This window comes from Poecile atricapillus, chromosome W (genome assembly GCF_030490865.1).
Source record: "Poecile atricapillus isolate bPoeAtr1 chromosome W, bPoeAtr1.hap1, whole genome shotgun sequence".
In the NCBI taxonomy this organism is placed as follows: domain Eukaryota; kingdom Metazoa; phylum Chordata; class Aves; order Passeriformes; family Paridae; genus Poecile; species Poecile atricapillus.
In genome coordinates, this window is record NC_081288.1 from 57079739 (window position 1) to 57094242 (window position 14504).

At 38.1% G+C, this 14504-nt stretch overlaps 1 protein-coding gene across 1 annotated transcript in view; it reads right to left on the reverse strand.

Annotated features, from left to right (window-relative positions):
• Positions 1-9980, reverse strand: part of LOC131592101 (RNA helicase Mov10l1-like) — a 30026-nt gene extending 20046 nt beyond the window's left edge. Inside the window, exons 1-8 of the mRNA XM_058863377.1 lie at positions 9920-9980; positions 8667-8851; positions 5510-5666; positions 4948-5060; positions 3971-4161; positions 1820-1960; positions 674-900; positions 345-540 (exon numbers count right to left, since the gene is read on the reverse strand). Coding sequence (XP_058719360.1) covers positions 345-540; positions 674-900; positions 1820-1960; positions 3971-4161; positions 4948-5060; positions 5510-5666; positions 8667-8851; positions 9920-9980 — 1271 coding nt within the window. The remainder of the gene's footprint in view (positions 1-344; positions 541-673; positions 901-1819; positions 1961-3970; positions 4162-4947; positions 5061-5509; positions 5667-8666; positions 8852-9919) is intronic.
• Between the last annotated feature and the right edge of the window lie 4524 nt (positions 9981-14504).

Genomic DNA, 14504 nt, shown 5'->3' on the forward strand with positions numbered 1-14504 from the left:
ATCTGTGACAGAGCCTTGCTGTCCTGGGGATGGGCTGAATACCTGTCTGTCCACAGGAAGTGGTGAACAAATTCCTTGTTTTACTTTGCTTGTCTTAGTGCCTTTTGCTTTACCTTTTAAACTGTCTTTAGTTCAACCTGTGAGTTTTCTCACTTTTACTCTTCCTATTGTCCCCACCATCCTGCTAGGAGTGAGCAAGCATCTGAATGGGGATTAATTGCCAGCTGGGGTTAAAGCACAACATGCCAAGAAGAGAACTGTGCCCAGAATAAGGGAACTATTAAGTCTATTTTCATTACCTCTTGCCATTGTATTGGTTAGAAATAATGGAAAGGAATACTTACACAGCTGTGCATACAATCACTATGAATATTTTTTCACCTGGTGGTATCACAATTTCTGGACTAATATTGCTGTGCTTAACTGGTTGCTCCACATGGTCTTTTTGCTCACTTTGTCCATTTTGCATATTTTCATCTTTCACCAAGGAATTGTTTTCCTTTGTCCTTGATAAATTTGTATCTTGAAAATCAATTCCTTCTGTAGTAAATGTATAACAATAAATTTTATTATCACAATTTCTATTGCTAACATAGGCAAGTCTTCTCAAACAAACCTACCGGTCTTCTGAGGAACTAACATTCAGCATTCAAATGTTATCATTTCACTGTACCTGGAATGACTTCATTCTTCATAATGGACGTGTGGTTCAGTGACTCACATGTTGTTCCTCCACTGTTGTTAAATGAATTAACTGCAGCTTTTGAGAGGTGTTCTTGATTTATTGGAAAATATGGACTGTTCTCACATTTTTGAGGAATTTCAACACTGAATTGCTTGTCTTTCACCCATCCAGCTAATTTGCAGCTGATTAAGGACTGTGGTATGCTCCCTTTATTCCTAGAAGTAGTTATATGATTAATTACATAATTAAGTGCATGGCTAATGTTCTTGTGAAGTTTATTTCTACTTGAAGTCAAATACAATTGTCTGCAGCAGGTTAGCTCCCCTTATTTCATAACCGCTATCAGCAAGAAATTGCACTGCTGCTTCTAACTTATGAGGACAAAAACCTCTGCTTTATATGTTGGTACTTTTAGGTCACATCAACTACCATATAAAGCATACAAAAATACAATGAATAATATAATGGAGCTTATACGATACTATAATTGGAGCTTAAAATTCAGCACTGGGTAACCAACTCTTAGAAAAGAGCATAGAACAACATGTAATGCGTATGCAAGTGTGTCTTCATTTAAGCATTTATGCTCACATATGAGCAATAAAACACACACAAGAAACCCCAACCAACCCCAAAAAAACAAACAAAAATACCCCCACTACCAAAACAAAATCCTCTTAAGGATATACCAACATAGTTCTTCAGCATCCAAGTTTACAAAAAAACCAAACCAAACAAAAAAACCCCAAAAAAACCCAGAGAAAAAAATTCTGGTCTGCTTCTAATACATGGGTATGCAACAGTTCTCTTCTAAGATTTTGAAGATGGCAGAGTATCTGCAGTTTAAGCTAAACACACAAGTAAAAGCTTTTAGTACAACCCCTGTTCTAGGAAGGATTTTACTAGGATGGAAAAGAGATACAGGACTGGGGAGTCTCAAAGCACTGTCTGCAAGATAAACACTCAATATCAATACATTACATAGACATTACATTGTGTAAAATTCTCTTTAATTCCATAGTATCTGGAGGTTACTTGAAGGCTCCACTAGAAAAGGCTTTTGAATGTAAAACAGGTTAACAGATTGCAGAGTGATGAACATAAAGAAATCTTCAAACAATCAGAAAGGCTTACTCTATCCAAATGATCATTCTTTTAGATTCCCCCTGCTTCAGAGTTCCAAAGTCAGTCATTCTTGATACTTTCAACTCTCCTTTGTCTCTCATCATGTCTTCATAAGGCTCATCCACATTATCTTCATCAGAGCGAGATTGTCTGTCAAAATAATTTTATGTAGCAGTTTTTAAACACTAATAGGCTCAGCAAATATCTTTGATATCTTGATTCAGCACAAGTTTAAGAAACACTAAACTAAGGCACAGTCACAATATTTAGAAAGAAGTAGGTGTATTGTTTGTTTCTCAGCCATTTATACTTCCAAGACAATTAGATTAACTAATTTAAGCAGCAACAAGTCTTTTGTCAGCACCACAATAAACCAGCATAAAACTTTGGATGCAAGACTAAAATGATTGAGAGGTTAACTAATCCCTGCTGAAGAGCTGAATCAAATGGTGAGTGAAGTCATTATGGCTCTCTTTGGGAGCTGAACAAAGACACAACAAAGAGCAGCTCCTTAGCAAGAGTCAGGTCTAGCACTGCAGCTAAGAGATAAATTTTGGATTAGAAGATTGGAAGTGTTTCAACCTATGCACCTGTGTCTGTTTACTGTTCCAATGTGAAATCAGCAAGCTGAGGACAAAACAGCTGAAAACCAAAAACTCCCCTTGAAAACTTTTACCACACAGGACTGATGAAAAATGTCAATGAAACCAGGCACATACTCTTTCCTGTCTGAAACACTGAACACAAATCTAAACCCTTGGTGTCTTTTACTTGTAGAAACAATTTTTTAAATGGTTTTTATTCTGTAATTAAGAAACTATTAATTTTGATAAAGTGGCATGGAAATAATTTAGAAATATTTTAATATCATCACTAATATATACACACCCTCCTGAGTTATCTGACATACTGAACTAGAAAATGAGTGCAGCTGCTTTTCATTAGATACATCAATTGTCTAGCCAAGCCCACTAGATGTCTCTCACTGCTGCCTAAGGCGCAGTTTTTGATATGATAGGATGTACACTAAACCTGAGAAATTAACCCTAAGGTCTACTTTTATAATTTGGCTTTAGTAATGATTTTCTGTGTAAAATCCATCATCATACATAAGTGCAACTGAAAAAAAGATGTGAACAATTTGTATTGTTTTGCAAAATGATGAAAACACTTCAAGTTTCATCTAGGTACAATTTATGATATCTGTTATCTCTAGCAAAAAACACCTTATATCTTTCTTTTTAGATTTTTTAAACACGTATATACTGGTCTTGGCTAAATTTTGTAGAGATCTCCCAAATATGATGTTTGAAAGATATCAGAATGCTCTCCCTTGGGACCTTCCAATTGACAATTTAATTTTGGCCTGCAGAGTTAGACTATGTTATCCTGTCAAGACCTCAGCATGGAAAGTGATATTTTACAGTTAACAGATCTATTTATTCAGGTGGTATTTGTGTGTTTCGCAGGACAGACACAAACTCACAAGTCAAATTCCAGATTTCGTTGAGGTTCGTTATTGACTAGTTGCCCATTTTACTTTTGTGTAGTTGATTATTTCCTTAAGTTTTGCCTCTTCTCCATACTGAACATCATCTACCTTTTCCAACCTCTTCTGCAGTGTGTCCAGCTCCTCCTCATACTGCATATAACATCTGAAGTCCCTGCAGAACCTCCCAGTTCAATATTTGCAAGCCTATGGAATCTCTATTATTTAGAACATGAAACTTTTCCTTTTAGGACAGAAATCTGAACCATGACTGTAACTTAGGCAAAATGGATTAAAGAAACATGAATTTTACATGAGTTTTGCTGTGATTTGGTTTGAAACAGTGAAGTCCCTACTAGAGGAGCACAATGACCTTGGTATTTTTCTAATAGGCATGCAAAACTCCTTCCCTGCCTAGCAATATCCCTGAGCCCAGCTGCTACTAGTTATGCTTCTCTAGTAGCACCCATGTTCCCACCTTCTGAAAGGACAGAAAAACCCCAAACAAGGGCCAAATCATAACATGCTCTGGTTTTTCTAATGGTCTATTATGCCTTCTAGTCAACGAGGGAAATATTCACAGTATTTCTTGCTTAACAGATGCAATGAAATATAAGCTGCATAACTACACCATGTCTCTAACTGCTATAAAGAGAACAAAATAATATTACCCATCCTGGATGACTGGCACCATGCAGAGAGCTCTCCAAATGTAACAGGACTGACTGCTCTCCACCACGATCGTGTTCACTAGATCATGCCTACGAGGTAAGTAACCATCAGGAAGTCTCAGTGAATCCAAAGTGAAAAATATACTGTCATCTACTGTCCCAGTTCTTCCACAGACGCTGGAAATGCGAACCTGTAATAGTTTGTATTCACTGTTACTTGATATTATCTTTTTAATACTATTTAATTTTAATACTGTTTAATACTAACATTGCCTATTTTTCCCCACAAAACAGCACTTCTAGCATTAATAAAAATGCATTCTGAAATTTCAGTTATTCACAGGAGGTAAACACAGAGCTCTAACCCAGAATCACTGTGCTTGTCTTCAGATTTAGAATAAAGAAACACAAGTACTTCAAATAAGCATTAAGTTCCACTGAAGTGCATACTACAATAGGTACACTAGACTTAACCATGATACCTTTCTTGTGACACATCAACTTATCTAATCTATATTTCCATACTAGCAGTAAAGAGAACTTTTTTCTTACAATTGATATATAGGGTTAAGACAAAGAAACCATAAACCTAGTATAGCATATGCATTACTAGAGTGCACACTTTCATTAAAACAAAAAAAAGGGACCATACTTTAAGCTGAAACACTTGAATAAATTAACCATAATAAATTCCCCTGTCATGACACATTCTCATTACATCTAATAGTAAGAATTCAAATCAGCAATTCATGATAGACAAGCTAGTTACTCTTCCTGTTTCAACCCAAAATGTGTATGCATTTTCAAAACGCCGTATTATTTAAGAAGCACGCTCTAAATGGATGAATTGGTACATTTTATCTTTTAATTAAAGATGTGTTATAGAAAATCTACCAACATTTGTAACCAAAACCAATTAGAAACCTAATCCTTCAGCCAGGATTCCTCTTGCCAAAAACAATATGCAGAACATTTACCTTGTTTACTTGTTTATACCTCAAAGGCCTTACAGCAACTGCTTCACTCTTCCATGTTGTCGAGTTAATATAATATTTTGCTTGCACCCAGTCACCTTCATAAGGTTTGAAATCTATACAAAACAGATAATTTCTCGAGGTTAATTGCTATTGATAACATTTACACTACTCCCTTACAGAACTAGTGTAAGTTAAATAAAAGCCAGAACAATGAATTATTCAGACCCACTGAGTCCAAAGTTCTCTTTGCAGTCCTTTGCTTTGCAGGTTATGGCTAACTATGCTAGTGCAAAATACACCTGCTAGTGTATTTGTGTATTTTTCCACTAGCAAAATATGCTAGTGGAAAAATACACCTGCTTACATGTCACTTCTGCTTTAATGCAGGTCATGCTCAGTGAGAATGAACAGCCAGCTTTCTTCATCTGTGTCTGGCTGCTTCAATATGTTTCACAACATATTCTACTAGAACTTATTTGGGACAACAACTCCAAGTTTATCAGAAGATATTTTTCTATTGTATACACAAAAATATTAAGAGGAAACAAGAATCCCTACACACCTTCCCAGACATCTTGCATTGCAAAGTAAGTATTCTGATTAATATAGCCACCATCCACAGAGAGAGAGGTAATACTGCCAATTAATGTTTTCTTATTTAGTTCAGATGCATCAAAAGTAGGACCAGAGTCTTCTTGTGTATTCCAGATGGTTTCTACCTATTAATACAAAAATAACCCCATTTAAACAGCTGACACTTAGAATGAAATATATATTCCTACAATAAATATACAAAATTTCAATTGCTTGTGGAGGCAAAGCTTCTTACTAGACAATTACTGTAGCTGTTACTTTTTGGACACAAAAAGAGTAAGTAATAAACAGTAACTTCTCTTTTAAAGAGTACTGTATGCTACAGGGCTGATAACTGCTATAATTACATGCTGATTTTTCAAATCTTTCTCACATATCCCTTGCTCTAGGTCTACTTAAGATTTTTCTTCATTTGACAGGAACACCATATCCAGCAATATGTCTGTACACAACTGGAGGTAGAAAAGGACTATTTCAGAAAGCAAAAAACATGTTTTCAAGATGGTATTTATATTTATAAACTACATGTATTTCAGACTGACCCTGTAACTTTTTAGTAATTTGAGTAAGAAAACCCGTAGAGCTGCTTCACGTGTAAGTTTACTGAAGTCTGATCCAATCTAGTCACATACTAAATTTTATACGATTTATTTTGTTGAACATAATGCTTACCATTTACGATAGTAATAAATAGCCTATGTCTATCTACACTTCAGAGGTTTGCAAACACTACAGTTGACTATATATAGCTATTTATTTTTTAGCCAATACTGTTTTATTGTATTAAAATAATTATTATTACATATTTCTTGGACAACATGAAAACTCACTGTAAAAAAAATGAAAGAAAAATCTATACTATGTTCCAGTCTGACAGATGTATCTTCCCATTCACCAGGAAGATCTGAGAATATCAAACTTTCTCTGAAGTGATTTTTATGGCTTCATATGGATAGAACATGAATAAGCAAACTGTCCCTCAGAAGACTAGTAAATTTACATTTCATGTAAACTACACATGCAGTCACACTTGAAAGAAATTTGTACTGAAAGAACTATTTTTAAGACAAGAAAACACCTTAAAACTCTCAATGTACATTTTCTTTTGATACTTGTCAATTTTTCTCTACCAATAAAACTGAAGACTTTCTCATACAGGAAGATCAAAATCGCCTTCCTACTACCACTGGTAGCAGCCTGGTTTTAAAGGCTGCTACAGAACCTATAATCATTCCATGCAGAGTTTAATTAGGACTTGACCTCAAATAAACTGAAATCCAGACTTTTGAGCCAGGATCTTTCCAAACCACATGGCCAGCACCTCCAAACAGCAGCTGAAACAGTAAACTGAGCAGAGAGCCACTCAAGGCTGACCACACTCTCTCTTACAGCAAGTAACATAAACACATTGACACCACTGAAGTTCTAACTGTGCCATCCAGATTCTGCCCCTAACTGCATGGTGGCAGTGTCCAGGCTGCAGAACTTGTGCACCTGTCTGCAATTTGAGGAATACCTTTTAGAACACTTAAAAACCGAAGTGGTAATATCTCAGTTATGTGGAAGGAGATAGTACTGGTATTCAAACAGCATTTTGTACAGTAGTTAATAATGATGCTTGTCAGGAAGCTAAATTTTCTCCTCTAACTAGGGATTTGGAAAGGGACTTAGTTCTTCACCATGGAAAACAAGTACAATTCAAATAGTGTTGTCCATTCTTATGTTCAGAGAATTTCAAGTTTGTGCCACAATATGGAAAGTAAGGCAATACATCACAAAGTACAGAACAGCTTAGGTTTTTATTTTTATTTATGTTCTTAGAACAGACTTTGAAGAAATTAGCTTTTCATCTTGCTTACTGAATCAGAACTGCTCTTGGAATTTGACTTTCTATGGAGTATAGTCAGCTTTTGACATGACCTTGTCTCAAAGCTTTTCACCCAGCCACAAACTACGCTGCCAACACTCCGAGATGCCTGCAGGATTATGGCTCACAAACAGGAACAGGGAAAATCATCATGCTTTTGAAAAAAGTACTTTTGAAAATACCATTATCTAGAATATACAGCTAAACATGCCACAAGTGCTAAAATATTCTAGTTGCTTTGTAGATCCATATGTAGTTTTTCAGTTACCAGGTTTATGTATTTTGGACCAATGACAGTATTTCCACAGTATGATGAAAGCTGTCAGTCAGAAGAAAAACAAGGAAGAAAAAGTAAGATTTAAACTCAATTTTCTGACTGTAATATGTTATGAAACAGTGCTGATATTGCTTGTTGGACAAACAATACTTAGTTTTTACACAATAAAGTTATTTATATTTTAAAAGGAGAAACAAAAGGAAGTAAGAGATATAAGGTTACCTTATAAGACACTAGGTTTTTGATAGCACTAGAGCTGGTAATACTGGAGAAACAAGACCTCCTAATTATTATCCTTCTATGTTTAATTTTGGGTCACATAATAAAACTGTCTTCCCGTTAACTGTTTCTTTGGTTTTATTTAATCAATGAAACTACATTTGGTTCCAACATGATCTGCTAAGAAAAATTCCTCTCAAATTTCATGACAAGGTATAATCAATCTTGAAATAGGTTTGCAAATGAAGTGTTAGGCAAAAAAGGTAGCAAGATCTCAATCTTTTAACTGTCTTTAACATTAAGTTACTAATTTTTACAACAAGAAGTTCTGAAATTCTTGTTCTTATTGACAAGAACATAAATTATTTCTGTGAAAAAGAACAAACTTTGCACAAGATCAAACTGCTTTGATCTTCTTATCCGTTCAGCTAACAATAACAAAGTTGACTGAAACTCAGAACTAAGTTATACAGATCTGGAGTTAGCTGTGACTAAAATTCTGATGCAGTTATTTCAACGAATAGCTTCTTATTCACTACATCTACACCTATATTCAGAGAATCAGTATTAAACATAATTTGAAAGGAGATGGAATGAAACAATGACATGATCAACAAAACCCAACTTATCCCCTCTAGGTGAAGGGCTTGCAATTTCTCCTATTCTGTGGAATTTGTCAGGCTAAAACTATAGCAACTTTCAAAATAAAGCCTCAAGGTACTTATGGAGAAAGTCAGACTAACATTTATCTTCACCTCTTACCCTGACAGCCTTCAGGCCACCTGATGTTTTATCCTCTTCCACAGTGGCAATAACTTCTTGTCCAACAGCCAGCAGCATGTTTTTTGTGACAACATCCTTCGTAAAGACTATCATGTCATCTATCATCCCATAATCATGGCACAGTCTTGTCACTACTCCTTGTACCCTTTTCAATTCTTTATCATCTGCATCAAAAGGAGTAATGTTGACATAGACCCAAATCACTTGTTCATAGGACCATGCAAAAACATATGAATACTACTAAAAAGGACATATATTCTATGAAAAGGTCAACTGGAAATAGCAACAGGTGCCAACTAATTATTTTCACAATTAAGTCTTCAAGTCTTATGGCAATTTATGGTATCAACCAATTAATAAAGCTAATTAAATACAAACTATATTTTAAAACCAACATGCTTTAAGCTCCATTAAAAAAAAATTAAAAATCCTAGAATATCTCAGACTGAAAGACCCGTAAGGATGACGGGGGCCTAACTTCCTGCTCTTCACAGGACTACCTAAAACGAAACAGTATGATTCAGCGTCTCATCCAGATGCCCCTTAAACTCTGAGAGACTTGGAAGCCTGTTCCAGGGACTGACCACCCTCCCATTGAGGAGCCTTTCCCCACAGTCCAGTTTGAACTTCCCCTGATGCAGCTTCCTTCCACGTCCTTGTGTCCCTGTGACTGGGCCTCAGGGAGATAAGACCAGAACCCCGCCCCCCAAGGTATCGTCTGCAATGAGGTCTCACTTCGGCTTTCTTTTCTCCGAGCTAAACAAGCTGAGTGACCTTAGCTGCTCCTCGTAAGTCACACACTGAGACCTTTCACCGTTTTCTCAGCCTTCACTAGACTCACTATCATGGTTTGATGTAGTTCATATTTTGAGGCATCTGAAACTGCCCCCAGGACTTGAGGTGAGGCTGCCCCAGTGCAGAGCAGAGCGGGACAATCCCCTCCCTCACCCAGCCAACGATGCTGGGCCTGATGCACCCCAGGACATGGCCGGCCCTCCTGGCTTCCAGGGAACTACTCCTACACCTCACTCCATACTCTCAGCAGCAAATGTAACCTGTCCAACCCAGGAAACAGCAAAAAGGTATTCATGGGAAAACTTCCACATGCCGTGTAGTCAAAATGATGTTTTATAATCTCAACCTTCTCTTTACAACCTTTCTTAAGTGAACAGGTCTGCACTCAGCTCCAGTCACGTGGGGCACGAGCACACCTCACGGCTCAGAAGCCGCACCACAAACCCAGAACCGGCCCGGAATTCCTACCAGAGGTCGCCCATCTCTCATCTTCGTCATCTGCGCGTCTCCAGAAGTAGGAAAGCGCCTTAGAAAGGAGAGAGAGCATCCCGGAGCGCCTTCGCGAAGAACCAGAGCCCCCAGGACGACCTTAGAGATGCGGCACAACCCGCAGAACACGCGAAGCCGAGGCGCAAAATCTGCTCCGGGGGCGCCTCGAGCCCGCGCTGCCGCGGCCAATGGCGCTGCTCGCTCCGGGTCACGGGGGCGCTCCCGGGTCCGCGCAGGGGCTGACCCGGCGCCGGGGAGAGCCCCCAGCTCGGCCCAGCCCCCAGCTCGGCCCTCAGTGCGGCCTCAGTACAGCCCGCACTGCGGCTCTCAGCTCGGCCCTCAATACAGCCCCCACTGCGGCCCTCAGTACAGCCATCAGCGCGGCCCCCAGCGAGCGCCGGGGGGCGAGGGGCCGCCCTCTGCAGAGGCTCAGTTGGCGACGCTTGAGGGCACGGTAAAGGTGATGTCGCACGAGGCTAGTGCGTGCAGCCTGTTGCTTGCTCTTGGTGCTGTCCGAATGTATTGTGGTCGTAGTGTATGACAGCGTTTCTGTGATGAGATGCCCGGACCAGACAGAACCCACGGACAGGCTGTCACGTCCCCTTGGCTGAGAGATCTCCTTGGCCCTGGGAATAAACCAGGCACAGAGTCCCTCCAGTGTGGTAGAACGAAATGGGTTGGAAGAGTATGCGCGTGCAAATGGCATATTAATGGATTGTGATGCTCTCAGTAGCAGGCAGTTTCAAAGTGATAGGATAAACTCTAGAACATGATAAACTGGCCTAACAGGAAAAATGGTGGTTTTGACTTAATATTATGAATGAAGGAGCTGCTGTAGTGCCTGAGGAAATACAATTTTATTGACTTGCTTACTATCTATTTTTACCAGTTCTCTTCACAGAGTGCAGTTCAGGTATCTTGTATAAGGTACATTTGCATTTTGTTTAACAAAATCTGTTTCACAAAGCACAGTTTTTTGAGTTGATGAGCTCAGCATCCCAGTAGTTTGGATAGGAACTGCCATATAAAGCTGTTATAGGTGGTATTTTCAGGGGGTTGTGCAGTGTGTAGTTTTTTGTTGATATCACAAAATATACTGTTTAAGTAATGCAACTAAAGCAGCAGTTGTCTTCAGAAACTTCAGTTTTAATGTCTAGTTGTATGGTGCACACAGTGTTATTTAGGCAAAGAAGGGCTAGGAATGCGTTTCAGATGATTTAACACAGAGTTCTGTGCATGTCCTAGAGCAGAATAAATTCAGGTTGCCAGTAACTGCACACAGGTTCCAGTGTCTCATTCTGAACGATATAATGCCATTGGAAGGAGAAACACCTGAGTGTCTGTAGTCAGTGCTGTTTATAGAAAAGTACTGAGACAGTGTTAGCCTCTTTTGGATAGATTGATTTAAAGAATTTTAACTACTGTTTTCTTCCACTGAGTTCCCAGTGGGAGTACCAGCGGGGGAGTGTAGCTGGCAAAAATGTGGTGGATGAAGAGATTGTGTTTCTGGAGATGATGGTTTACATGAAGGACTAAATCCAAAGAAGTTGGTGCTACATTGTGGGAGCAAATATTACTCTAGGAGAGCAAGAAATCAATTTGAAGCTGTTTGATCTGCATTTTGATCTTGGTTCAGTACATACCCCAAGACATGAGCTAGGAAACATGGACTGAGGAATGCTTCAGAGAAATAACTACATCAAGAAGCTGTTTTTTTAAAGAGGTGAAAATACTGAACAAGGAATACAGGTAATGAGCTAAAGTAATGTAGTTAAATACTGTGTGAAAAAACACAAGTGTATTGCCGCTATTAACTCATCAGAAAATGAAAGAATTGGTCAGGATGCTAAATGTAAACTTCACCAGAGCTTCAGGTGTGGTTTTCATTTAGATTTTGGAACATGTGTGTGAACCTTTGTTCGGAACTAGGGAACCTGGCCCAGGACAATGCTTTCTCCTTAGTCTTTGATAGGAGAAGTAGGACAAGTTTATGTACCTGTTTGTCACACTGTCCCTTGGCACTTGAGTTATAATTGATGATCTGCTTTTTATCTTTTGTGGTTACTGTGGGGGATGCTTGCATTGCACACAGCCTGTGGCAAATGACCAAGTATCTACTATAGCTGCTTCAGGCAGCTGAATTTGTTCAGTGGTTAATCTTGTGGTGGAAGTATGTGGTTATTCATAGCTGCTCATGATTTGATTTAATTGTCATCCCTTGAATTTTTTTTGGCCTAATTTAGAATTAAAACACTTAATCTGTAAATCCTGTTCAGAAGGTTTTCATGTTCTGTTGGAATTTTTATGCTTGCTGGAGTCCTTGTGTAAAATTCCTATGCATTCTTTAGAATTAGGAGGCATCTCTTTGTACAGCATATTTGTACCTTATATAGCATTACAAGGTCTTAGTCAATGACTTGGGTTCTGGTTACCAGGTCTTGCACAGAAAAAGAGACTGTTTCTGGAATCAGGTACATGAGATGAAGGGAACCTAGAATAAGGGCCCCAGAAGATTTTTAGAATAGAAACTTAACATTGAAGTTTAGGTGTTTTTTGTTGATGCTGATGCCAGGTGCTGAGGATACAGTAATTATGCAATGAACCTATGTGCAAAATGGAAATGGGAAATACTGAGAAGTGCACAGGAAAGAAAGGGGGTAGGAGGAATTTCACTATAAGCTGAGAAAACACTGTAATACCATGCTTGAGAGAGAGGGAACTTTCAGGTGCAATACTGGCTGAAACACTTGGAATTGTGAACAAATTGTTCCAGGCTTTGAACCTTGCTCTGGTCAGTGGTACAGGACTTTATAAATTCTCTTTGTTCAAAGAGATTAGATTAAGTAAATACCTGAATATCTCACCTATTTTGTGTAAAAAAACCCCAAACAAAACAAAAAACTCCCACAAACCTTTTCCCTGAACTGATCAAAAGGGTTAAAATATGATTGTGTTTTGTGTCTATAGTAATTTGTGTCAATTAGTACCTCGTATTCACTGAAAAAGCTGTCAGGTAAGCAATACCCATTTTCCATTTAACCTCATTCTTTGGAAAGTTACAGATAATGGAAATAGTTGTGCAGTGTTTCTACCATGAGCAGAGGAACAGTAGGGCTTAATTACTTTAGACAGTTCTGCTTGATTGTACAATCTTTTATGCCCCTCTTTTCTAGCACAGTTTACAGATGTGTCTATTGCTGTGTATAGTGTATTAATTCCCCTGTTTAAATCTATTAAAACAACTAACATTTTAATATTATTTCAGTATTGGCTGACATTACAAAAAAAGGAAAATCTACAGTCTCTACAAACTGAGAAGTTGTGCTGTTCAAAAGTTTTTCTAGCATACTTTGGAGGTGATGCCCTTCAGAATACTGAAGATTTAATTGTGTCTTGGTTACAAGAGTGTTTAAAGTTTAGACAAAAGACCCTGTCATTGCTGTAGCTGTCAAGGTGCCAACATCTTCAAGATAAAAATGTCCTTTTTTTTCCCCCTTTTCATTGCTTAATAAGCAAGAGGACTGGATCCAATGTACGCTGGCCATTGCATGTCACTGCTGCCTGCTAGATTTAAAATATGTTGTTTAGTCATCTGGGTCTTCTGTAAGTACGAATGACGGCATGATTGAAATGTGGAGTTTATCTGGGCACTCCAGAAGACCGGGGTTAGTGGAAAAAGATGAAGATGTGTTCTACAGTGAAAATAATGATCTTGATAGATTTCTAACCTCTAACTTTTGAGCTTCCCATCTTATACTGTAATACTTGAACTTTTATCTGTAGTTTTTTCTAGGAGAACATTGCATTGTAAGTACATTTTGCTCTTTTGAAACAAGAACTCATTTGTTAGATATTGCGGTCACTGGCTATTATGATAGCTAAAAGTGGTAAACTGTGAGGAAGCTTTTATTTAAGATGCTAAGTAAGGGGTAGTGCTCAAATAAAAAAGAGACATGAAACTTTTAATTTGTTGGTCTGATTTGGAAGCAGCCCTATGAGATGTAGTACAGTCATTTTCTAGTGTGTTCTGTTAATTAAAATTCAGGAGGCATTTTCCTGTTCCCTGGCTTAACTGAAGTTCTTGCTGTGCTTTTGTTCCATATCTGAATAGATGTTGTTGAAAGCCAAAGTGTAAGGGAGAACTTTTCAAAGCCGGCATGACTCACTGAACGGTGAGAATATCACAAAGTGTACAGGCAGCTGTGTTCACAGGGCTGTTTTAAACTGACAGTTAACTTTTCAGTGGAAGGTAAGCACGAAGGTTTTTAACTGTTGAAAAATCTGCAGTAACTTAATTCTAATATAAGATACTCCTCATGGTATTTTAACAGATTGGCAAGCAGTGAGGTGAACAAAAAAGGATGAAGTGCACAAGAGAAATGGTTGATACTGGGTAAATTAGAAAGAGTTTGCTGTAGCTGAGTTATTGTGAGTATGTATGTTCATGGAAATCATAGGGAAGTCTGTCATTTTAGATAGCTGATAAAAAGTGTTGAAATAAAATGGAATTTATATTGAAACCTGTTTGATTAT